This window comes from Urocitellus parryii, chromosome 10 (assembly GCF_045843805.1).
Source record: "Urocitellus parryii isolate mUroPar1 chromosome 10, mUroPar1.hap1, whole genome shotgun sequence".
Lineage (NCBI taxonomy): Eukaryota > Metazoa > Chordata > Mammalia > Rodentia > Sciuridae > Urocitellus > Urocitellus parryii.
The window spans coordinates 45,013,374-45,040,874 of NC_135540.1; the positions used below are offsets into that span (position 1 = coordinate 45,013,374).

At 31.1% G+C, this 27,501-nt stretch overlaps 1 protein-coding gene across 1 annotated transcript in view; it reads right to left on the minus strand.

The window, feature by feature from the left end:
* Positions 1-27,501, minus strand: part of Stpg2 (sperm tail PG-rich repeat containing 2) — a 522,341-nt gene that overhangs the window by 264,718 nt on the left and 230,122 nt on the right. Inside the window, exon 11 of the mRNA XM_077803111.1 lies at positions 23,530-23,689. Coding sequence (XP_077659237.1) covers positions 23,530-23,689 — 160 coding nt within the window. The remainder of the gene's footprint in view (positions 1-23,529; positions 23,690-27,501) is intronic.

The following is a 27,501-nucleotide window of genomic DNA, read 5'->3' on the forward strand; positions in this document are numbered from 1 at the left end:
CTCTCACTTTTACAATGATCCTCATTCTCTCGTTTATCCTTTCCTGTCCTGTTTATTCTCTGCAATGCTATCAATGTGGATTGAACAGTCATTTCAAACTTTAATAAGGAATTAGCATAACAAACAGGAATTGCAATACAGGAAAAGAAACATTTTAACTATTTAAATATATTTAAAAAATTAAACTTTAGTCAGTGGTTCTCAATATTAGCATGCATTAGACCCACCAGAGGGCTTGTTTAAAAAAAAAAAAAAAAAAAGATCATTGAATTTGAAATACTTGAATTGGCCTACTGGTTAGGATCTGAGAATTTGAATTTCTAATTAGATTGAGGTGATGCTGATAGTGTTACTCCAAGAACCACAATGAGAGAAACACTGTTTATTTCAAGGGAAAAGTGGCATCATGAATGAAACTCCAGGTATGCTTTCCTCTTGTGCCCTATCCTTGGACCCACCTCTCTGTAAGAGCACACTCTTCTCAAAGTTTAGATAGACAAGCCACTATAATTTAAGAAAGGCTTTGAAGGGGATGGTTTTGCCTCAGGTTCATTTCTGCATTTCTAAATTAATTGATGTAAAATAATTTCTTAAGTTTTCAATAATATTCTTGATGACTGCGGATGACACCAAGGTGCTCACTGGGGTTCTATTATAGTTCACCTTCAGTGTTTACTCCATACTGATAACATGAGTTATAAACATTCCCTTTTTTTCTAGTTTTATCTAGAAAATATTGAACCACATGTACATGTTCACACACACAATACCATATCTGTATACTTTTACCAACAACATATAAATGACAACACTATGTTCAAACTAAAAAAGATTAAACCAGTTATTGTGAATTCCCTCATAATTTGCAATGCCACATGTTACAATGAGTTTCACTCGCACTTTTCAATTAACCACCTAACTTGCTCCCCCATCCAATGATGATGTTTAGGAGATAATAATAATAATAATAATAATAATAATACTGCTTGTCTCTGTTTTCAAATTGTGCTTGGAATAAGAGGGAGAGATCACATCACTAGTAATTCTCTCTCCCTAGACTCACCTCTTAAAGGTCCTACTATCTTTTAGCATTGACATACTGTTGATCAAGCTTCCTATACATGAATCCTTGAGGGATATACTCAAACCATATCCAAATAATAGAATCATGTATTGAAAAAAATAAATGAAAGTTCATGCTTTTAGAAATAAGATGATTGTACATGTGAGATCTAAAGAAAAAAGAATGAAAAAAAGAGAGAGAAAAAATCCAATAAATGTTTCTCAGGTACATGACTACAGGTCAGTGAGGGAAGAGGTAGAGGTGGGTAAAGTTTATCACCAGGTATTCAAGAACCCAGGCTGTCAGTGGTCCTGCCACCTTTTTATTTTAACATATTTACTGTATTTATTTTTATATGGTGGTGAGGATAGAACCCAGTGCCTCACATGTGTGAGGCAAGCATTCTACTGCTGAGCTATGACCTCAGCTCCAGTCCTGCCATAATTTACAAGAGATTTTCCAAGTTTTCCTGGATCAAACTGACAGATGGAGAAAGACTGGAGGAAGAATACCCACTTCTTAATCACCTCAGGTCAAAAGTCACATTATCACATTATTTCTATGCAACTCTGTGGATAAGAATGAATCACAATATGCAACCTAAGCAAGGAGTTTTAAAAAATGTGGTCACTGGTGAAATGATGCTTTCTAGAAACAACTCTATACTATAGAAAAGAGTCTCCTACCTGTAATGCTTAGCTCTGATACAATAACAATAATGACAGTATTAAAAATCAATAATGTTAGAATTTTTATTTTTGCCTTTATTTTCCATTCCTTGTCTATATGACTAAAATATAAATTTTACAGGCTATTATCATCATGATGTAAAAATAATTTTATACCTGCTTTCTTTACTAATATGTTATCCTCAACATACATATACCTTCATTGGTTTTATTAAGGTCATGTGATTCTGCTATAATGACACAAGTGTGTTCCTGAAAATCTGTTTTTCAAATTCTTCCAGTAAAAATAAAGATGTCTATGAGAAATATTGAATTGAAATAGACCTTTCTAAAATTAAAAGATTTAATAACCATAGCCTTACCCAGTACTGTTCCATTTCATTTAAAAATGGCTTTTAAAAAGTCAGTCTCGTTTAAATAATAATAATAAAAGAAAGATCAGTAAAGTAGAGCAAGCAGATGGGATGGGGAGGAAGGAAAAGGAAGGTATTGGAAAATGAGAATGATCAAATTAGATGCATGAACAATTATGACATAAGGAATCCCACTACTATGTACAAAAATATAGTTACAAGAATAATAAGTTCAATTAACATTAAATGGATAGGAAAAATTTTGAATGTTCACTTTTATACACATTTAATATTTCTTAAAGCCCTCCTACTCCATATGCTGGACTTTTGGATACAAAGAGGAACAGACATAGACTCTACCTTCAAGAAGCTCACAGTGTTTACACACTGTCAGTTATTCAATAACTCTGTGTTAAGCTAATGAATTTTAAGTAAAGTATAACTGGAAAGCAGGCATATATCTCATAATAAAAATAAACTATAAGAAATACAATACTTTGTTATGCTATTATTTTATATTTAAATGAAATGTGACAAAAAGGTATTATTTATAAAAATTATTGTAGAAAAAGAAAATAATTTAATTGCTTAAAAATATTTAAAATCATTTCAAGGGGCTGGGGGCAGCTTAATGGTAGAGCGCTTGCTTAGGATGTGTGAGGCACTGGGTTGAATTCTCATCACTGCATATATAAATAAATAAATAAATAAATAAATAAATAAATAAATAAAGGTCCATTGACAACTAGAAATATTTTTAAAAATTAAAAAATAAAATCATTATAAAAGACTATGCATCACCAACAAATTTTCCAAATTTTATTAAAGGGTGGAATAAAATGCTAATTTTTTCTAAGTACAGGGGTTATGAGGGAAAATATCAGTTTATATATTCATTTGTTCCCTTCTTTAAAAACCATACCTTTTTTAAGGAGTAACAAATGTAAATACAATTTAGTAATATGTAAAATTAATAAAAAATTTAAAAACACAACCAAGAAATATCACAGTCCTGAATAGTTGAATGTAATGTGAAAAGATTTAAAAACTAACTTCTTTCTTTTTTAAATTTATATATGACAACAGAATGTATTACAATTCATATTATACATATAGAGCACAATTTTTTATATTTCTGGTTATATACATAGTATATTCACACCAATTCGTGTCTTCATACATGTACTTTGGATAATGATATCCATCATGTTCCACCATCATTTCTAAGTAACCCCATGCCCCTCCCATTCCCTCCACCCCCTCTGCACTATATAGAGGTTATCTATTCCTCCCATGCTCCCCCTCCCTACCCCACTATGAATCTGCCTCCTTATCAAATAAAACATTCAGCATTTGGTTTTTGGAGATTGGAAACTTCACTTAGCATTATCTTCTCTAACTCCATCCATTTGCCTGCAAATACCATAATTTTACTCTCTTTTATTGCTGAATAATATTCCATTGTGTATATATGCCACGTTTTTTTTAACCATTCATCTACTGAAGAACATCTAGGTTGGTTCCACAATTTAGCTATTGTGAATTGTGCTGCTATAAACATTGATGTGGTTGTGAACCTGTAGTATGTTGTTTTTAAGTTCTTTGGGTATAGACTGAGGAGAGGGATAGCTGAGTCAAATGGTGGGTCCATTTCCAATTTTCCAAGAAATCTCCATACTGCTTTCCATAATGGCTGCACCAATTTGCAGTCCCACCAGCAGTGTATGAGTGTATCTTTTTCCCCTTATCCTCGCCAACACTTATTTTTGTTTGTTTTCATAATAGTTGCCATTCTGACTGGAGCAAGATGAAATCTTGGAGTAGTTTTGATTTGCATTTCTCTAATTGCTAAAGATGATAAACATTTTTTCATATATTTGTTGATTGTATATCTTCTTCTGAGAAGTGTCTGTTCAGGTCCTTGGCCCATTTATTGATTGGGTTATTTATTTTTTGGTACTTAACTTTTTGAGTTCTTTATATACCCTAGAGATTAGTGCTCTAACTGATGTGTGAGGGGTAAAGATTTGCTCCCAAGATGTAGGCTCTCTATTCACCTCATAGAATCTCACATATAACATGTCCAAAACAGAATATATTTCTTACCCTACTTCACTCTTAAAGCATCCTCCCACCAACTGTCACTATTTAAAATACTAATATCAGTTGCTCAAGTATAAAACCTTGGAGTCATCTTTTCTTCATCACCATATACAATCTTTTTGAAACTTCTGTTATCTCTACTGTCAAGTGCATCCCAATATTAATGATTTCACCATTATTTCCAAGTTCTCTCTTCTCTCCTGCACTAGTCTCTATCCTACTGCTTTCAATTAATCCTTTATGTCTCATTTCTAACATCTCTCCTTGAATAACATGCTATATAATGACAGGGTTGAAGGAATTTTTTAAGTTGAGGAGAAATTAGCATTTATTAAGCAATTACTGAATTATAAATACTATCCTAGAAATTTTTCCTTAATTTTTAATGTGAATTTTATTGAAAGTATGCATATGAAAGAGGTCACATTATAACTGTACAGCCTAAATTAATTTTTACAAAGTGGACATGTAACCAGTAACCAGATCAAGAAACAGAGCATTCCTATCAACAAAGAAGCCTCTCTTGTACTTCTTTTCAGTCTTATTCCAATAAAGGTAATTACTAACCTGAACCCTCAAATCATAGATAAGTCTAACCAGAGATTGAACCCGGAGGTGCTTAACCACAGAGCAACATCCCCAGTTTTTGTATTTTTACTTTTTTTTTCCTTTCCATTTTTATTTGTTCATTTTAATTATACATGAAAGTAGAATATATTTTGGAAGATTATACATACATAGAGTATAATATCTTCTATTTAGGGTCCCACTCTTGTGGTTGTACATGATGTGGAGTTACCCTGGTCTAGAATTCAAATAAAAGGCTAGGAAACTTATGTCTGATTAATTTAACAGTCTTTCTTATTCTGCTTCTCCCTCTCATCCATTTGTTTCCCATTGTCTAATTCAATGAATTTCTATTATTCCACTCCCCAACCTCATTTGTTTTGGGTTAGCATCCACAAATTAGAGAGAATATTGAGCCTTTGTTTTGTGGAGGGAGACTGTTTCATTTCATTTAGCAGGCTATTCTCCAGTTCTATTAATTTACCAGCAAATGCCATAATTTCATTCATCTTTATAGCTTAATAATATTCTATTTTGTATATAAATCACACTTTCTTTATCCATTCATCCATTGTGAGCTGAACTGCTAACTGATGTGGCTGCTTCTCTGTAATATGCTGATTTTAAGTCTATTGGGTTTAGACCAAGGAGTGGGATAAGGAGGTCAAATGTGATTACATTTGAAGTTTTCTAAGGCACCTCCATACTGCTTTCCATAGATGTTGACCAATTGGCAGTCTCACCAACGATGCATGAGAGTACATTTTTCCCCACATCCTCGCCAACATTTATTGTTACTTATATTCTTGATCTTTGTTACTTATATTCTTTATCTTTGCCATGGAATCTCTCAGTGTGATTTTAATTCACATTTCTCTAATTGCTAGAGATGTTGAAAATTTTTTCATACATTTTTCATATTTCTTTTTATGTAAAGTGTATATTCAGTTCCTTTGCCCACTTACTGATTGGGTTATTTATTTTTCTGGTGTTTTTTTTAATCCTTTGTATATCATAGAAATTAATGCCTTATCTGAGGTTCATATGGTAAAAATTTTCTCCCATACTCTAGGATCTCTGTTCACAATCTTGATTGTTTCCTTTGCTGTGAAGAAACTTTTTAGTTTGATACCATCCTATTGATTGACTCACGATTTTATTTGTTGTGCTTTCTGGGTCTTACCATCCCATTTATTGATTCTTGATTTTATTTCTTGTGCTTTCATAGTCTTGTTGAGGAAATTGGTTCCTAAGCCAACATGATAAAAAAGTTGAGCCTACTTTTTCTTCTAGTAAGATCAGGGTCTCTAGTCTAAGTCCTAGAGTTCAGTTTTGTGAAGGGTGAGAGAGAGGGGTTCAATTTCATTCTATTCCCAGCACCATTTGTTGAAGAGGCTATCTTTTCTCCAATGTATGTTTATGGTACCTTTGTCTAGGATGCAATAACTGTATGTATGAGGGTTTCTCTCTGTTCTTCTATTCTGTACCACTTGTCTTCATGTTTGTGTTGGTGCCAATACCATCCTGTTTTTGTTATAGCTCTGTTGTACAATTTAAGGTCTGGTATTGTGATGCCTCCTGCATCACTTTCATGCTAAGGATTGCTTTGTCTATTCTGGGCCTCTCATTTTTCCCAATGAATTTCATGATTGCTTTTTCTATTTCTATGAAGAACATCACTGGGATATTAATAAGAATTACATAAAATCTGTGTAACGCTTTTGGTAATATAGACATTTTGACAATATTAATTCTGCCTATCCAGGAACATAGGAGGTCTTTTAATTTTTTGAGGTCTTCTTCAGTTTCTTTCTTTAGTGTTCTATAGTTTTCATTATAGAGTTATTTTACCTCTTTGTTTGGTTGATTCCCAAATATCTTATATTCTTTGAGGGTATTTTAAAAGCAATAGTTTTCCTAATTTCTCTTTCAGCTGATATATGATTATTGCATACAAATGCAATTGTTATGTTGATTTTATATTCTGCTACTTTTCTGAATTCATTTATGAATTCTAGAAGTTCTCTGGTGGAGTTTGTGGGTCTTCCAAATATAGAATCATGCAAATAAGAATAGTTTGAGTTCTTCTTTTCCAATTTGTATCCCTTTATTTTCTTTCATCTGTTTAATTGCTTTGGCTACAGTTTCCAGGACTATGTTGCATAGAAGTGGTGGAAGAGGGCATTCTTGTCGTGTTCCAGTTTTTAGAGGGAATGCTTTCAATTTTTCTCCATTTAGAATGATGTTAGCTTTGGGTTTAACATAGCTAGCATTTACAGCATTGAGCTATGTTCCTACTATCCCTAGATTTTCTAGTGTTTGGAGTATGAATGGATGCTAAATTTTATCAAACACTGTTTCTGCATTTATTGATATAATCATGTGATTCTAGTCTATTGCTGTGGTAAATTACACTTATTGATTTCCATATGTTGAATCAACTTTGCATTCAGGTGGAACCCATTTGATCATGGTGCACTTTTCATGTTTTTGTATGTATCCTATTGCTATTTTGAGAATTTTTGCATAAATGTTCATTTGGGATATTGTTTTGATTTTTTTTTCCTTGATGTGTCTTTGTAATGTTTTGGCATCAGGATGTTACTCATTTCAAAGAATGAGTTTGAAAGAGTTCCTCCTTTTCTACTTCATGGAATAATTTGAGGAGTATTGGTATAAGTTCTTCTTGTAGAACTTCTTTGAGACTTCATCTGGTCCTGGGCTTTACTTTGTTGGTAGGCTTCTGATGGTGTCTTCAATCATTGCTTGAAATTGATCTGTTTATATTTTCTATGACCCCTTGATTTAATTTGTATAGGTCAATGTCTCTAGTAATTTGTTGATGTCTTCAATTTTTTCTTCTTTATTGATTATCATCTGTATTTCAATGATATCTGTAGTGATTATCATCTGTATTTCAATGATATCTGTAGTGATATTTCCTTTCTATCACAAATTTTAGTAATTTGGGTATTCTCTCTCTTTTTTGTTAGCTCAGCTAAAAGTTTATAAATTTTGTACATTTTTTTTCAAAAAATCAACTTTTTGTTTCATTGATTTTTTGAATTTTTTTGTTTCAATTTCCTTAATTTCACTTCTGATTTTTATTATTTCCCATCTTCTACTGCTTTTGGTACTAGTTTCTTTTCTTTCTCTTACATGAGAAAATTTTAATACATTTTATCCTTACCACAAAAAGTAAGTATGCAAAGTAATGCATAGGATAATTAGCTCAGATTTCAAAACAACTTATACACAATAAATACACATGATTTTGTCAATATTTTAAAAAATAAGTATACTTCAATTTAAACTTTACAATTTTATGAAATTTATATTAATCTATATAGTCTTTTATGGGTTGATAAATAATATCTATTTAAATTGAGATACTTGCCCAGTACCCACAATTGCAATATATTTATAGGAAGCCAGAGCCCATTTTAGTCAAGTTGCTTTCAATATTATCTGTTCTAGAAAAAACTGCATATATTCATACCATTAATATATTTTAACATACAAATAGGAAAGCACACAGGATTCAAAAAGAAACTAGATCTACTCTAGACAAACATTAAGTTATCAATATTTACAACCAATATGTTTAGTCTTGTATTTTTTTAGATATATTTTAGTATTTTATTTTCATTTATTACATTGATATGATAAGAAAGAATCATCAAAAAATCCTTTTTCGAGTACATTTATCTTCAACGTTAACTTATGAATTATTCTGGCTGTTATAATTTTCATTCCTTACATTGGTATGATGAGATAGAATCAAAAAATAATAATTCTTTTGGGGGTGCATTTATCTTAAATACTAACATGAATTATTCTGGTTACTATCAAATTTAGGTCTTTCTAAAATGTATTTTGTAAAATTTCTTTCAAGATTCACTACAAAATAGGTAGATTGATTAATCTTACAGATGTTTAACTAAATTGAATTGAATTTCCTTTGGAATTTCCTAAAATGTTGTACCCTGCATATTATAGGGACATAGTAGGATCTTAATATTTGTTTATTTTAAGTTTAAGTTAATTGGTAATGTCAGGGCTCCCCCCAGGTTTCTGATATCCCTTTTACACATTTACATACCTACAGCTATGTTATGCTTCTCCCACCCACCAATATCCACCTCTTTTAAAGAGGAATGCTATCAAGAAACTAGCATGCCTACAAACACAGAAATCAATATGTGTGTGAGAATTCTTCTGCCCCCAAGAACAATCTTTAATCCATAATTGATGGAAATAGGAGTATAAAAGCTACAGATAAATTACTTGGTGATGGGACAACTTCAACATATTACTTACACTAGAGAGATCTCCTATAAGATCAGGCTGAAGCTAAGCTAACCTTTGCAGTATTATGCCTCAGACTATACATTTGCTGGGCTTCCTGTCCTTCCTGTTGCTGTTTTTCCAAATTTGATACAAGTTTTCTATAGAAATACTTTCCTAATAATCATTTGCACATGGATTCTTTACCCAGGGTCTGCTTCTGGGGAATCTAACTTAACACTGAGCTTTTTGTTGTTTCTTTAATTTTTCTCAAGGCCCAAGAGAAAGTAGGGTATAGAAACATAAATGGAATAAATACAAGCTCTCATTTTGTTAGCTTGTGCTGGAACCTACACTAGTCAGAATTCCATATTCATTAATTACAGAATAACTCAAAATCATGAAGAGCTTTAAAGACTACGAGAGGTAATTCCCTATCAGATGACCTCTGTGACCACATTGTGAAAGTAGATTCTGTTTCATTTGTGTCTGAAACAACTGGTGATTTTTTTTTAAATGTAGATACTGCCTCAATTTCCATCCTAATAAATTATTCCCTGTAGAACAGGGAATAATGCATCACATTTGAACCCTGAAGAAATACTATTTGAATCCACAGTCTCACAGAGTTTCTTTTAAATACTCTGAAACTTCTGGCTTTCGCCATTTATCCAATTTATCAAATCTTTCAATGCTTTTCTATCATTATCCCACACCCTTAGTATCTACTCCCATACCTATTCCTTGCATTTCTGTCTTAAACTAGAATATTATAGTGTACATGTAATTTAATACCTTTCTAGTTATTGCTCATTTAGCCATTGTAGCTTCAACCTTCCACAAGAAGCACGTCTGAGATTAAATAAAAGGTCTGTCATTCATTCCATTCTCTTCTGCTCTTCTGATAAAAAGAGCCCTCAATTCTTCCTCTATCCTTCAGTTACAAAGAAATTACCCCTGCACACAAAAGAATACGAAAAAAATGCCAGGAAATTATGAAAAGGTCTACATTGATAACTGCTTCATTGACTTTCTCCTTCTGTACAAGGTAAAGTTAAAATTTTGTCTTGGAATTGACCCAACAATTATTCTAGATGAAGTCTCTATCTTGTGACTAATCCAGCTATACAGGCTCTGAAATAACATCAATTGTATCATTTACTTATTAATAGAGACATTCCAAGGAACAAGAAAAGATTCATGCTAACAAACTCATTATGAAAGAATTTATTAATTAAATGCCTATTTAATTAAAATTAGGGAGTGTGTGACCATTTTTTCTATGTCAAAGGTGAGGTACAAAGTGTAACCATGAGTGGGCTCAGTTTACACTGCAAAAGAACTGAGTTTTCCATTGATTGACATATTGCCTTTCTAGTGTCTGATGTATTCTGCTGTCTGTATTATTCTCTACTATCCCCCCTCCCCTCCCCTCCCCTCCCCTTTTCTCTCTCTACCCCTTCTACTGTAAATCACTTCTTCCATTTGAATATGTCAATCAATGGAAGGGTAACCGATGTGATACAGCAATCTGTATACGGGATAAAATTGGGAGTTCATAACTCATTTGAATCAAACTGTGAAATATGATGTATGAGGAACTATGTAATGTTTTGAACGACCAACAATAAAAAAAAAAGGAAAAAAAAAGAACTGAGTTTTCTAATTGACACAGACACAAATGCAAGGAATAGGGATGGGAGTAGATACTAAGGGTGTGGAATAATGATTGAAAACCATAAAGTTGGATCATGACAAATTTATTGATATGAGCTAAGATGGCATTCTTCATCAATGTTGCAATTTGGAGAGTTAGAAAAGGCTAAAGTTCTGTGGTTGTATGGATGAAATATTGACCAAAATATTTCCCATAGTGAGAACATTAGAAATTTCTAATCCTGTGTTGGTTTATTGTAGAGGAAGGCATTCAAAGGTTTAAAGAAACTAGAATATTATAGTGTATATGTAACTTAATATCTTCTCACTCACAATGAGAGGTTCCAAAATATTTCATCAATACTATGAGAAATAAACCTGTGAGGGGAACTCTAGGCTCACTTGAAGAGCAAAATGATTGCTCTTCTCTCTATGTCAGATTTCACAATACACACTTCAATCATTGAATTTGAAATCTAAATGCAATGGGAGTACATGGATTCTTTGATGGCAGGGGCTAAGTGACAGCATTCAACCACTAAAGGCAAGATAAACATAGTTTTCATAATGAACTACTGTCCAAAGCAGTAATCGAAATACCTAACTTGGGTGAATTGGCTATGGTGCTAATTGATTATGGTATTTAATTCTGAAATGCATTATTGGAATAGAAATAATAGCTGACAGAATTCTCATGTTTGTTCCCTGGCTTATGGAGTAAGAGTTATTGTGGCAAAGATCAAGGGTGAGTCATGAGAACTTCCTATACCTGGGGAAAAATTAAACCAAAAGCATACTATATTAAAGAGGAATTGTAAAATCCAGTGCCACCATCAATGACTTAAATTACACAGAGTGGTGATAGTCACGTATTCATTCAACTTGCCTACTTGGCCTATGCAATAGACAAGTGGATTTGGGGAAAATGATGGATTTTCGTAAGCCTAACAAGGGAGTGAGTTCAGTATAACTGCTATACCAGATGGGATTTCATCTGGCTTAAGCAAACTGTCACATCTCCTGGTATCTGACATGCACCCATGTCCAACATACAGATACTGGCAGAGTCCCCAATATAGCAACATTCCCTGGATTATTGGCTAATGTTGTCAACTTTGGACTGCTTCTGCCATTGAAAGAGTGAAACTTTGTTTCTACTGGAATAGATGCTTACCTGGGATAGGGATTTATCTTCCAGGTATGTAATGCTACTGTCAAAACTACCATCCATGGACTTGTAAAATATAATATCTGTGATGAAGTTATTCCATACAGCATTGTTTCTGATAAAGAAATTCCATTCACAGTGAACAAGGATGGCAATGGGCCCTCACATGGAATTATCTATCCTTCCTTCTCATGTTTCCCAACTTCCTGAAGCAGTTTGTTTGACAGAATAGTGAAATGTCCTTTCAAAGCCCAATTACAAAACCAGCTATGTGAAATTACCTTGTAGGTTTGGGAAAAGGTTCTCTATAAGACTGTATATATGCTTAACCAGTGTCAAATACAGGTTACTGTTTCAACCATAGCAGTTTTCACAGGTTCAAGAATCAAGGGGTGGAAATGGGAGTGACACAACTTGCTACACTGATCAGAAACCTCTAAACCATTGAGGCAATTTCTTCCATAGAAAGACAAGCCTATTTAAAATTTCTTGAATTTCCCTAAAAATTTCCCTCATTTTCCATAGAACTCAATCAGCTTCATTTAGATTTGAAAATCAGTACCCAAACTAAGAGCTAAAAGTCTACTTATTAATTAGCTCTACCAAGGATTATTTTATATACATATATTTTCAAAAGACAGTTATTTTCTTTTTGAGATGCCATAAATATAATAAGCAAAATACATTATCTTTATGCTATAAATAAAATCTAAATTTTAAATAATACAGTTTTTTACTACTAAATAATTATATACAAATAAAATAATGGAAATTCATATTTGTTATAATTACATTAGAATTCTATGAGGATTTGTCACTATCTATCTTCCTGGATTGTTAATATACTATAAGTTACATAAAGTTTTGTGACCTTATTTTCTGTGTTGAAGAAGTTTATGTTAACAACTGCTCCATTTGCCACTAAATGCATATATAATTTTTGTTCCTATTTTTCACCAAAAATGTAGTTCACTAAAAACAAATGAAGAAAAACAAAATTAAAAGTTGAACAATGAGGGGCTGGGATTGTGACATAGTGGTAGAGCACTCACCTAGCATGTGTGAGGTACTGGGTTCAATCCTTAGCACCACATAAAAATAAATAAATAAAATAAAGGTATAAAAATATTTCAAAAAATAATGTTCAATAATGAATAGGTGCATATTTTAAAGAATTCCTGCCCCAAGACAATATGCATGATTTTTAAATTAACGTGATAAAGGAAAAGCTACTAACTATATTTTAAAATTATTTGTACATATTCATAATTATCTCTTGCCCATATATAAGATACTCAAGGAAAGGATTGAGTTGTTTTAAATATATTCATAGCATAATGCCTGGCTCATATTATCTGTTCACAAAGAAAAAGAATATATTAATAATTGTATTACACACCTCTATCAAACATTATTCTCGGATAGTTCACTATTATTGTTAATAGCCCTTCTAAGCCTGTGTTTGACCTTAACAATGATTCCCTTGAAATTATAAGCATAACTATATCTTCAATTTATTCATTACATAGTATATTAACTTCAGGTTCCTTGACCACATTACTTCTAAAGATATATATTTCAGCTTTGTATTACCCACACAGTTATTTCGTATTTTTAATATGAGCTCATTAACCTTTACTTTTCTCCTTTCTCTGCTCAGAATTTGTTCTATTCGTTTATTGCTATATAAAGAACTAACTTCCCCCAAAAAATAACTAATGTCTTTCAACAATAATCATTTATTGTGTTCATAAATCTGCATTTTTAATCATGAATCACTGGAAGGAAGGCACAGCCCTGTTCTACATGGCATAAGTTGAGGCACCTTAACTGGATGCTGGAAGTTACTTTTCCAAGTAGCTCACTCACATGGCTGGCAAGTCCATACCAGCTGTTGGCTGGAATTTCAGCCAAGACTGAGGCCTAGGACCTCAATTCTTCCTCACATAGTCCTTGCCAAGACTGCTTGTCTTTTGCACAACATGGTGGTCCAATTAAAGAGTAGACATTTTTTATGATCTAGTCTTTAAAGTCATATAGCAACTCTTTTGCCATGTTTTCTATTGGTAGAGGCAATACCATAGATCCAAACAGGGAACTATAAACATATTTTGCTACTTGATGATAATAGTGTCAACATTGCATTGTGTGAAGAGCATACATTATTTTAAAAAATACAATATCCTACAGTCCATTCTCTGGCTACAATCTTTCACATTTATTCCTATTGCAAAAATACAACACCTCCACTATAAGGATCCCCAAGTTTTACCCAATTATGTCATTAACTAAAAGTCCAGAATTTTGTCATATAAATCAGGTTCATATGTGAATGAGACTCCCCTGTGTGGTTCTTCTATCACAGCTCTTTACTAACATTCCTCTCCATCTAAAACCTTAAACTAAAGATATACATATTATCTACTCCATAAATATTTTTAAAAACCTAATGATAGACACATCATATAAATGCTATGAATATCTCTATTATGGTTTGGATATGAGGTGTCTCCCCCACCACAAATCTTCTGTAGTAAGGCAGGAATATTCAAAAATGAAATTATTGGATTATGAATGTAACTAATCTGCAGATCTTAGCTTCAATGAATTAACTGGGTAGTTACCAAAAGCAGGCTGGAGGATCTGGGTCACTGGGGTCATGCTCTGGAAGAATTTATCTTCCCACGCAGCCTCTTCCCTTCTCTCTCTGTACTTCCAGGCTGCCATGAGTTGAGTAGTTTTCCTCCACCACCCTTCTGCCATGGTGTTCTGTCTCACCTTGGTCCCAGAGGAATGGAGTCAGTTGACCATGGAATATATTTTTGAAACCATGAGCTAAAATAAACTTTCCCTCATCTAAGTTGTTGACTCTAAGTGTTTTTGTCATGGTTAGGCAAAGATGACTAACATAACCAATGTCCAAAAGGAGAAAAGCAAGAAAGATATAGCAATCACAGGGTCATAGCAACTCAAATCCAGCTAGGCACATGTTGCCAATTCATAGGTAAGGTTCAGTTGTACTTCCTGGTACTTTTTCAAGATGTTTTATGAGTCCACCCTGTTGTTCTGACCTCCAAAGTCACTCTTTCTTTTCCATAAAAAGAAACTCATGTTAGCAGTTAAAAACTTTTTTTTTTTACTCAACTTCCAGTGTGTATAAATTGGAGAGTCTAAAGGCCTCTTTTCACTTTAGATGTCTTTTCCTTTTGGTCAAGCTAAAATAATCATTTTAGAAACTATAAAAGCTTTGTGGCATCAACTTTTACATCTCTCAATTATTCAAAGGCTCATACACACAAAATATTTAAGGTGTTCCCTCCTCTATACATATATAGATAGATAGATAGATAGATAGATAGAGATAGAGATATGTAGATAGATTATATATAATCTATGTTTATATATATTTAATCTATGTCTACATATAATCTATGTTTATATATATATAATCTATGTTTATATATATAATCTATGTTTATATAATCTATGTTTATATATATATAATCTATTTATATAAATAAAGTCTGTTTTCAATAAATAAAGTCAGCTTTCTGCTTTACAGCTAACCATTCTACTTTAGACAGATTCTATTACCCTTTATGTTCTAAAATATTGCTACCTCAGTTCTCTCCTCCACCCCATGAATATTCAATCTCTCCTTCTCAATGAAGTTTTTCTCAAAATCTTCCAAGATTCTTTAGTATTCAAAAAGTGAATGATTTTATTATAATACAGAAAGAAAGCAATCTGTATTACTATAAAGAATAAATTTTATTTATGATACACATTAATTAACAAATATGATCATTCTTAGAATAGATATTAAAAATTAGCTTTTACTGAAAAATATTCAGAGGCATTCAAAGAAACAAACAACTTGAAACCAAAAACTAATAAAATTAACTCATTTTCAATGATAAAATTTCTATTATGTTGAATAAAGATATAGAATCAACAAATCCCCAACTGATCTGATCAATTTTGCCTTTCAAAGTTATCTTGAATTTTAATAGTTCAGAAACATTTCTGGTAGCTAAAGAAAAAAAATACACATTTATTGCAATCAGTTAACAGCACTCAACAAGAGAGATGAACTGCATTTTGATAAGCTTTATAGTACTTCTGAAGCTAGAATATTACAAGTCACTGAGAAAATAGAAGAAATAATTAGTTTTCACACTACAGTGATTTTTATATCAAAGGTATTACTTATGTTTATTAAAAAAGTGAACAAAACTACCTTCATGGGATATGTTCAATTAACTTCTAAGATAAATTATATTTGTTTCCTAAAATAATTTCCTGTGGGAATGTGATGCAGAAATCACAATGTTAATTTCATAAGATATGAGTTATACTTGCTGAGTGAAGTAAGTCTCAGTACCTGGGAAATTCAGTCTATCAATGTTATATTAATATGTTACATTGCTGAATCTATCATTTAAGCATTTGGTTTCTAACAAAAATTGTGCTGTAAACTTTCATTGTTTTTCTTCATTTAAAAATTTTTAAATAATTAGAACTTTTAAATTTTAATATTTTACTTTAAATTAAAATAATTTACAGTTTTTAAATTCTATTTAAAAATAAAAGTGTTTATTTTAAAATGCATTTTTATTTACTAAGAACCAGCATATGTTCACATAGATAAAACGATTTAAAGTTGAAAAGTAAAACAAAAATGAACTCTTTAATAAGCCAAAGTTTGTTACTCAAATATATTTAGTAGTCCTTCATTAATAATATCATTTGAAATCGATGCACAACTTATTCTAAACATCCACCCTTCCTTCTCTAATTTTATCCTACAGCATTTATAAACACCTGATTTCCAGCCTTGGTTCCTTTTTTCTCTCTGTTTTTCATCTCGCAATATTCCCATCTAGTTCTTCTTCCATTTATTAAGTGTCTCTTACACCTGAAATTAAGCTCTGAAGAACAGGAATAAATTTTGTTCACTGCTGTAAAACAAATCCCTAGATAAGAACTTGATACATAAGAGAATCTTAGTACATATCTGTGAAATGATTGAATGAATAAATCCTGTCTTTTCACCAAGATTGTCCAGGTTTATAAAATATAAACCATGGCTAAAATTTTCCTAGGACCCTATTGAAGCTGATGTGTAAAAATTAACTAAACCCATTTTTTATTATCACTGAGGATATTTTAAACTTTCATTCTTACTCTTTTATTATGAATATCATTGATGCTTAAATTTTGAGCAGATCATTAATTAATTCCTTAGAGTAATCCCATAAATAGAATTTTGGGGTGAACTGGCATGATATTTGAAATATTCTGCAAACAAGGCCTGAAAAACATTGACAGAAATTTACAATTCCAGGACTGGGGATGTGGCTCAAACAGTAATGCACTCGCCTGGAATGCGCGGGGCAGGGGCACTGGGTTCGATCCTCAGCACCACATTAAATAAAATAAAGAAGTTGTGTCCACCAAAAACTGAAAAATAAATGTTAAAAAATTCTCTCTCTCCCTCCCTCCCCCCCTCTCTCCTCTCTCTCTTTAAAAAAAAAAAGAAATTTACAGTTCAAGCTCAGTTTACAATAGTTCCCAGTTTTCCATAATCTCAATAATTATTTCACCTATTTTCTTTTTAAACTTTCTCTCTTTAAATGCCCTTAATAGGTCAATATAAGAGATAAAGTAATATTTAAGCACTTTACCTGAGTTGGATTAATCACAAAATCATTTACATAACCAAGAATTAAAACTTGACGTAATAACAGGAGATTGCTTTATAATGAGATACACCTCATTTAATAATTTTTTCATTAAATGATTCTAATGTGTTTTTATTGGTTACACAACATTGAATATTATATAGCATACTGATGGAAAATATGCTATTTCCCTCTTTAATTTAGACTAATGAAAATTAGTTTTATCTTTCTTCAATATTTGCAAAGAAAAGTCTTCATTTATAAATAAAACAAAACCACTTCCAAATTTGTTAATAAAAGTTCTAAAGTAATTTAAAATAAATACATGACTAAAAATGTTGATTGACTAAATAAATTTCCTATAAGTTTGTAAATTCCTTGAGAAGGTTATTCATATACCAACTTCTGTTCTTAACAATTTTATCTATAAATTTAAGATATCTAGTAATCAATTTTAATTGGCCCATTCATTTATTTATATATAGAAAAATAATAACATGAATTTTCTTTAATTTCTAAGGCAAAATACTCATTTCTTAGTAATGCCATAACACAAGTAACAAATAGGCACATCACACTCTATAAATTTTATTTGTTTACTTATGTATTCATACTAATTTTGCAGAATGATAAATTTTAATATGGCATGGTGGCACATGCTATCGTGAATGAAATTGTTGTCCTTATTTCTTTCTTGGCAGACCCATCATTTGTGTATAGAAAATTATGATATGTCAAGAGCTTTGTAAGGTTTTGAACAACCAATAAAAAAAAAAGATTTAATAGGAAGCCGCAGGGGAAAAAAAAAAAGAAAATTACTGATTTTTATATGTTGATTTTCTATACTGCAACTCTGCTGAATTTATCAGTTCCAGAACCCATCTTCTGGAATTTTTACTGGTTTCTAAGTATAACATCATATTACCTGAAAATAGTAATAATTTGGCTTTTTCTTTATCCCCCTTTTATTTCCTTCCCTTGCCTAATTGCTCTGGCTACGTTTTCAGTAGTATACTGAATAGGAGTGGTGAGAGCAGACATCCTTATCTTCTTTCTCCATTAAGTATGAGGTTGACTTAGACTTTGTCATACAATCTTTATGATGTTGAGATAAGTTCCTTCTATATTTACTGTCTTCAGAGTTGCTATCATGAAGCTGTGTTGAATTTGTTCAAATGTTTTCTCCATGTATATTGAGATGATCATTTGATATTTGTCCTTGGTACTACTTATATGCATTAGCTAATTTGCATATATGGAATCATCTTTGAATCCTTAGAATGAAACAAAATTGAATTTAGTGTATGATATTTTGAATGTGTTGTTGAATATATTTGTTCTTATTTTATTAAGGATTTTTGTATCTATTCAACAAAGCTATTGATCTTTAGATTTCTTTCCTTGAAGTTCCTAATCCAGTTTTGGTATCATGATAATACTTTGTAGAATAAGTTCAATATTGTTCCCTCCATTCCTATTTGATGGAATAATTTGAGGAGCATAGGGATTAGTTCTTCTTTAAAGATCAATAAAATTCAGCTGTGAATTCACCTGATTCTGGGATATTTTTGTTGTTGTTATTGTTGTTGTTGGGAGATTTTCAATTACTACTTCAATCTCATTGGTTGCTATTGATCTGTTTAGGCTTTCTTGGTTCAATGTTGTTAGGGCACATGTGTCTACAAATTCATCCATTCTATTGAGAATTTCTCTTAAAATTTTTACTTCTTCTTAATTTGACTTGTTGGTGAGACTTTACATTGATTTTTCAATTTCCCAATATATTGGAATTTAAGTTTGTGAAATTGCTCCTAATGATTCTATGGATTGGAGTTGTGTCTTTTGTAATATTTCCATTTTTTGTTTTTACTTTTATTAATCTGAGTATTCTTTCTACTTTGATTAGTTTATTCTAGAATTAATCAGTCTCATTTCTTTTTTCAAAGAAAAACTCTGTTTCACTGATAAATTTTATGACTTCTTTAGTTTCTATTTCATTAATTTTGCCTCTGATCTTTATAATTTCTTTGATACTACTAGTTTTAAAATTGGTTTGTTTTTGAGACCTCTGTTTTGTTTGTTTTATGTATCACTCATAGCTCTTTTACAGCATCCCAGGTTTTGTTGTGCTATTTCATTTTCAATTCTTCTAAGAAATTTTTATTTCCTTCCTGATTTCTTCAATGAAATGATCATCATTCAAAATTATATTATTTATTCCCCATGTGTTTGTAGAGTTTCCATAGTTTTTCTCGTTCTACAGAGATAGTTTCATTCCATTATGATGTGAAAAGATGCATGAGATCTTATCAATTATTTTGCATTAGCTAAGACTGGCTTTGTGACCTAATATATGATTAAGTTTGACTGAAAAGTTAAGTATATTAAGCTGTTATTGGACAATAATAATCTGTAGGTGTATACTATACTGTTTATATCTTGTGTGTTTTTGATTTTCTGTCTTGATGACCTGTCTGCTAGTGAGAGTAATATTTGAAGTCCTCTACTATTACTACATTGGATCCTATCAGTCCACTATGTTGAATAAAGTTTGTTTTATGAAAATGGTTCACATATTTGAGGCATATTTACAATTATTATATCTTCTTTTTGATTATTCCACTTACTAATATGTAATTTCCTTTGTCAGTTCTAGTTTTGGCTTGAAGTCTACTTTATCTGTTATGAGAAACTCTATCCTTGCTCACTTTCATATTCCATTTGGAAGAAAAATCATTTTCCACCCTTTCACTTTTTCAATCTGTGAACAACTTTGCCTATGGGGTATGTTTCTTGGAAACAACATAGAGTTGGCTCTTCTTTTTCACTTCAATCAGCCACTGTATCTTTTAATTAGAGAATTAAAACCATTTATACTCAATGTTATTATAGAGAAGTATGCCATTTTGGTTTACTTCTAAAGTTTTAGTCACTCTAATTCACATTTGCTAATGTATTCTTCTAATATTTTATGTTTTACTCTTTCTCATACTCTTTTACTTTCCTCCTGTGTTTCGGATTTTATACAATCTTGTATTTTATACAATCTTGTCTTAATGCCCATTTATTCCTTTGGTTTATGCTTTTCTTGGGAAGTTTAATTTCTCCTTTGATCTTTAATTATAATAGTTCTGCATGTGGTAATCTAGGTTGGCAGTTACTGTATTTTGAACTTAAAATACATTATTCCATGCCATCCTGTCCTTTAGAGTTTCTGCTGAGAATTCTGCTTTTATTCTGATAGGTTTGCCTTTATAATTGACTTGAAGCTTCTCTTTTGCAGATTTTAATATTATTTCTATATTTCAAATATTTGCATTTGAATTATAACATGAAGAATTTCTTTGTTGGTCAAATCTATTTGGAGTACTAAGTGCAACCAATACCTATATGTCCACCTCATTCCCAAAATTAAAGAAATTTTCTGCTACTCTTTCATTTAATGTGTTCTATGCTGTTAGTCTGTATTTCCCCTCCTTCTTCAAGAATTATGAGTCTTAACTTTGGTCTTTTAATTTTCTCCCAAAGCACTTGTATATTCTCTTCATAACGTTTTTCCCTTTATTACTGTCAGAATATCCTAATTTTTCCATCTTGACTTTGAACTCTGCTATCCTTCCATATATTTATCTCATTAATGAAACTTTTTATTGAGCTTTTTATTCGGCTGAGTTTTTCCTTTCCAAGATTTCTGTTTGGTTCTTTCAGAATCATTATTTCTGCATCAAAATGTTCTTGCATATCCTGTATTTTCTTCCTCAGTTCATTCCTTAGATCTTCTTTTAATTCATTAATCAACAATCAACTTGTGAATGTTTTGTTTACATTTCTGCCACATTGATATCTATGGGTTCAGTTATTCAAAATTTATGAACTATTGAAGGTATCTTATTACATTGTGTTCCCATGTTTCCTATATTTCAATTTTGAGATTTGTTCATATGCTGGCAAATTTGATGAATTACTGTTAATAATCAATATTATTATCTCTTCATTTAGAAGGCTGGATACTCTGCAGTTGCATAGTGACTTTGACAGTCATTAGGTCTTTGACTTCCAACAATTACTATCTTCAATAAAAACATTCCCCAATATATCAAAGTCTTTTAAAGCTAGTATTGGCTTAACATGAAAAAAAACCATGTTTTATATTATAAGATTTTATATTACTAAAGAGTTTCAGAGGTTCTGACAGTAATTTTGACATACAGTTATTAATTTTTTGTATTCTTATGATAAGTAAGTAGACACAAAATATTATCTCAACTTGGGAAAACACAAACTCTTGAAAGCTTTAGCAAATTTACTTACCATAAGCTAAATACTGAAGCAATGAAAAGTAGCACCAACTCTGGCACTTAAACTTTTATTATGTATTGTATCTACACAAATTTTTTATGTGAAAAAGAATAAAAGCATAAAGAAAAAAACTTCAAGAACTATGAAGATTAAAAGACTTCTTCAAGAGACCTTGATATGGATATGTATTTGTTATTTGATTGTGCTTGATGATAGTGACAGTACTAGAACTTCAAAGAACTCATTTCTCTGCATCATTTCTTGGTGACCACATATTAAGTGTATTCAGTAACACACTAAAAGACTTTGAATTCTTCTCTCTATCAAAGCCGAAACTTGATAAATCAATAGTGGTGCAATAAATAACTCAAGAGAAGAAAGAGAAAACGAATATAGTTTAATTTCAACTTAAAATGGATCTTCAAGCTGGCAATATGACTGATTCTTTTTTTTTTTGAGTTTCATTCATTTTTAATAATGTTTGGATTGGAACTTTTCCTGAGCAGAGGTTGGAAACAATCAAGCCCTAAGTATTCTTTTCCAATTCCAGACTAATGCATTGTCTCACATGAACTGTAAATACCCTCTAAGCAAAATGTGCCCAAGGTCCATTACAAGCCTACATTTAGATGCCAATCAAAATACTTGTAAGAATTGAGATTTCAAATGCTCATCTATAGGCAAGATATATATATATATCTTGGGTCATAGTCAGATATGTCATTTTGGGAAATGTTTTGCAAAGGGACTCTTTAATTACTTTGACTATAGTAGCAATTCTTTTTTTTTTCCTTTTATTTTTTTATTTTTTTTTGTTATTATTTTTTTATTGGTTGTTCACAACATTAAAATGCAAAGGAAGTCTGCATGGATCTCAGGCTCTCCAAAGATTCTTATTTACCTAGCAAGTTATATTCCTGCTTTAGATTTTCATTTAAACTTCTGGGGGGAAAATGTTTTATTCATCCTGTTTTACTTTATTTCTTCATATTCTCATAATAATTCATTACAATAATTTGCTTGTTTAGTGATAATACCTTAGTAAATTATTATTGAAACCTATTGTACCTATATTCTATCTAGTTTTCTTATATAAAATATCATAGTGATTTATCTCTATTAACAGAGAAAGTTATTACATTAACTTTCAGAATAAGAATACTATTACTAATAGCTGAATCAATTCCAATTTAAAAAAAAAATCAAAATTATTTTTGGAATTTTAAACTCTCAAATATTTATCTTTATATTATCTTCTTTAGTGATATTTGACAAAAATCAACTTAATTCTGTTAACTGGCATAATGTGTTTCTCATATAGTAATGATTTTCCACACCTTGGTAATATGTCTTTCTCTTTTAACACCTTTCTCATAAAAGTTTCACACTTTTCATGTAATAAAATGCTACATGATTTTACCAGCTTTAGTGAGTAAAATTATTCTTGATAAAATTAATAAATACAAAGCCCCAGATTAGTCTTCTTATATTTGAGAAAAAAAAGGCTTAAATCTTTCATTAAGTATTTTGGCTTTTGGTATTTAATTTCCTTACAAGCTTAAAAGAGGCATGATAAATATAAATGTGGGTTTACAATCATCTATTCTAATGGAAGCCTTAGAATTATCCCCAAAACCTTAAAAGAATAATCTAGACTTACCTGGGCCATCAATCGTTTTATCCAGGCACCGAGGAGTTGCACTAAGAAATGAGGCATGTTTTCTTTTAGCCACCAAATTACGAGGTGGCATGTATTTATGCTTAAGTTGAGACATCTCATATGATTTTTGAACATCATAGCTGCCTGGTGCTGGAATAACCTAGAAAAATATTAATACTTTATGTACTTGACATGAAATATAAATAACCATACTTTATATTTACTTCATATAATCTATTAATAAGGTATATCATTTATTTGAAATATACTTTATATAAACATATCCAAATAGATATTCAAGCAATGGTATTAATTTCTGTAATTAATCATTAAAATAAAAATGCTAAAGAGGATTCCCAAATCTATATTCTCATAATAAAATGTGTAAACTCACTTGTCAGTAATTATGGTAAAATAAAAATGATTGTGAAATTTAGGGACAAATTCTTTTATAAAAATAACCAAAGTGATATTGATCAAACTGTCATTCAAATTTAATAAAAAAATAAAATTTCAGACAAAAATAAGACATTGATTATATGTTTTCAAAACCAGCAAAACTATTTCTGCTTTACTGTTCTATGTGAACATATTCTAAACAATGAGAAAAATTACTTTATTTTTAATGGATTTCAAACTAAAAGGCTTCCCATTTTATCACTTATATGATCTGCAGTTACATTAATATTTTAATCAATGTAAACCAACATAGATATTAATTATAATAATATTAAAATAAATTAGCAAATATATACATATGTTATATATTTGTTGCACATTTAATACCTTAAACCATTAGCTAATTATTTAAATGAAAACTTTTTAAAACTATTTTCCTCAAATTATTTTAAAATAGAATATTATTTTAAAATCTGTTCACCTATATTATGTATAAAAGTCAACATTTTTTAAGTTTTCATGATTTCCTTGGCAGACAGGAAAATGTTGTGGCTGAGTCTAAGGACCCTACCATTATATTTCCAGGTTACCAAATATTCACTAATTACTAACTATGCTCAAGACCTGAGCATAACTTAACGTTTGTAATCCTCAGTTTCCTCATCTAGAAGGAAAAATAATATTTGTGTTACAAGGTTACTGTGAGGATAAAATGAATTAAAATGTAAAACGCTTAGATTGATACCTGATCAATATAAATGTTAAGCTAATCTTGTTACTCTAGAAAAGCTAATTTCAATGTAAAAAAAAAGGTTAAACAGAGTTTAGGCAAATAGAGAAGTGTTTTAAAGTTTCAAGTCAAACAAATTTGGGTACTGAGAAAAGCATACTGTTGAAGTCTCTCTTTATAAAGTATGTTGGGAGGCATACTTTATAAAACATACTATGTCTTCTTACATCCATATTCTCAACCACAAGCACAAACCAACATTATTTTTCATTTGCATAGAATTATTACATAAGAACATCTACGTTCCTCAAAAAAATTCTTCTCAAGTTCAACTGTCAAAATGACCACATCACAATAATTCTGGGTGTCTTTACCACAACTCTTTAACCACTGGATAGCTCTTCCAAACAAAAGCTAAACAAAGAAACAATAAAACTCAATAATACAATCAGTAATTAGACTTAACAGACATATATTGAATATCTCATCCATCAATGAGTGAATGAATACAGTTTCTTCTCAGCAGCACATGAATCCTTCTCTAAAATTTACCATATATCATGTACAAAGCAACAGTTAGGAAAGAAAAAAGTAGAGATACTGCCCTTCATTCTATCAGATCATAATGGAATGAAATTAGAAATCAATGATAACATAAAAAATAGAAGCTACTCCAACACCTGGAGACTAAATAATATGCTATTCAATGAACAATGAATTACAGAAAACATTTAAAAAAGAGATTAAACATTCTTAAGGCTGGTGTTTTAGCTCAGTGGTAGAGCACTTGCCTAGCATGTGTGAGGCACTGGGTTCAATTCTCAACACCACATATAAATAAATTAATTAAACATAGGTCCACTGACAACTAAAAAAATATTTTTAAAAAAATTCTTAGAGTTAAATGAGAACACTGATACAACATATCAAAATTTGTGAGAAACTATAAGGCAGTACTAAGAGGAAATTTCATTTCATGGAGTTCATTCCTTAAAAGTCAACAAATAAATGACCTAACATTATATCTCAAAGGCCTAGAAAAAGAAGAACAAATCAATATCAAAAGCAGTAGAAGACACAAAATAAATAAAACCAGGGCTGAAATCAATGAAACTGAAACAAAAGAAACAATTGAAAAAAAAATGACAAAACAAAAGTTGGCTAAATCCTTAGCCATGCTAACAAAGAGAAGGAAAGAGAAAACTTAAATTACTAATATCCTTGGGGCTGGAGATATGGCTCAAGTAGTAGCGCGCTCGCCTGGCATGCGTGAGGCACTGGGTTCGATCCTCAGCACCATATAAAAATAAAATAAAGATATTGTGTCCACCTAAAGCTAAAAAATAAATATTTTAAAAGATTACTAACATCCTTGATGCAAAAGGAAATATCACAACAGTCACTACAGAAATACAGAAGATAATTAGAAATTATTTTGAAAATTTGTACTCCAATAAAATAGAAAATATTGAAGGCATCAACAAATTTCTAGAGTCATATGATTTGCCGCAAAATGAATCAAGATGATATACACAAGTTAAACAGATCAATGTCAAGAACTGAAACAGAAGACTCCATCAGAAGCCTAACAATCAAGAAAAGCCCAGGACCAGATGGATACACAGCTGAGTTCTACAAGACTTTCAAAGAAGAACTTATACCACTCCACAAATTATTTCATGAAATAGAAAAGGTGCGAGCACTTCCAAACTAATTCTATGAGGCCCATATCACCTTGATTCCAAAACCAGACAAAGACACATCAAAGAAAGAAAACTTCAGATCAATATATCTAATGAACATAGATACAAAAATTCTCAATAAAATTCTGGCAAATCAAATACAAAAACATCGAAAAGATAGTACACCATGATCAAATGGGGCTCATCCCCAGGATGGAAGGTTGGTTCAACATAAAGAAATCAATAAATATAATTCATCACATCAATAGACTTAGAGATAAGAATCATATAATAATCTCAATAGATGAGAAAAAGCATTTAAAAATACAGCACCCCTTTATGTTAAAAAACACTAGAAAAATTAGGAATAACAGGAACATATCTCAACATTGTAAAAGCTATCTATGCTAAGCCTCAGGAGAACATCAGTCTAAATGGAAAAAAAATGGAAAGCATCCCCCCTAAAAACTGGGTCTACACAGGGATGCCCTCTTTCACCACTACTATTTAACACAGTTCTTGAAACTCTAGCCAGAGCAATTAGACAAACGAAAGAACTCAAATTATCACTCTTTGCTGACAACATGATTCTATACCTAGATGATCCATAAAATTCCACCAGAAAACTTCTAAAACTAATAAATGAATTTAGGAAAGTAGCAGAATATAAAATCAACACCCATAAATCAAAGGTATTCCATACATCAGTGGCAAATCCACTAAAAGGGAAATGAGGAAAACTACCCCCTTTACAATTGTCTTTAAATAAATAAATAAATAGATAGATAGATAAATAAATAAATAACATACTAGGGAATCAACAAAATGAAAGAGGTGAATGACCTCTACAATGAAAAGTACAGAACACTAACGAAATTAAAGAATACCCGAGAAGATGGTAGAACGATCTACCTTGCTCTTGGAAAGACAGAAATAATATTCTCGAAATGACCATACTACCAAAATCATTATACAGATATAATGTAATTCCAATCAAAATTCCAATGACACTCATCATAGAAATAGAAAAAGCTGTCATGAAATTCATCTGGAAAAAATAAGAGAACCAGAATTACTTAAGAAATCTTTAGCAATAGGAATGAAGCAACTGGCCTCACTATACCAGACCTTAAACTACACTACAGAGCAATAGTAACAAAA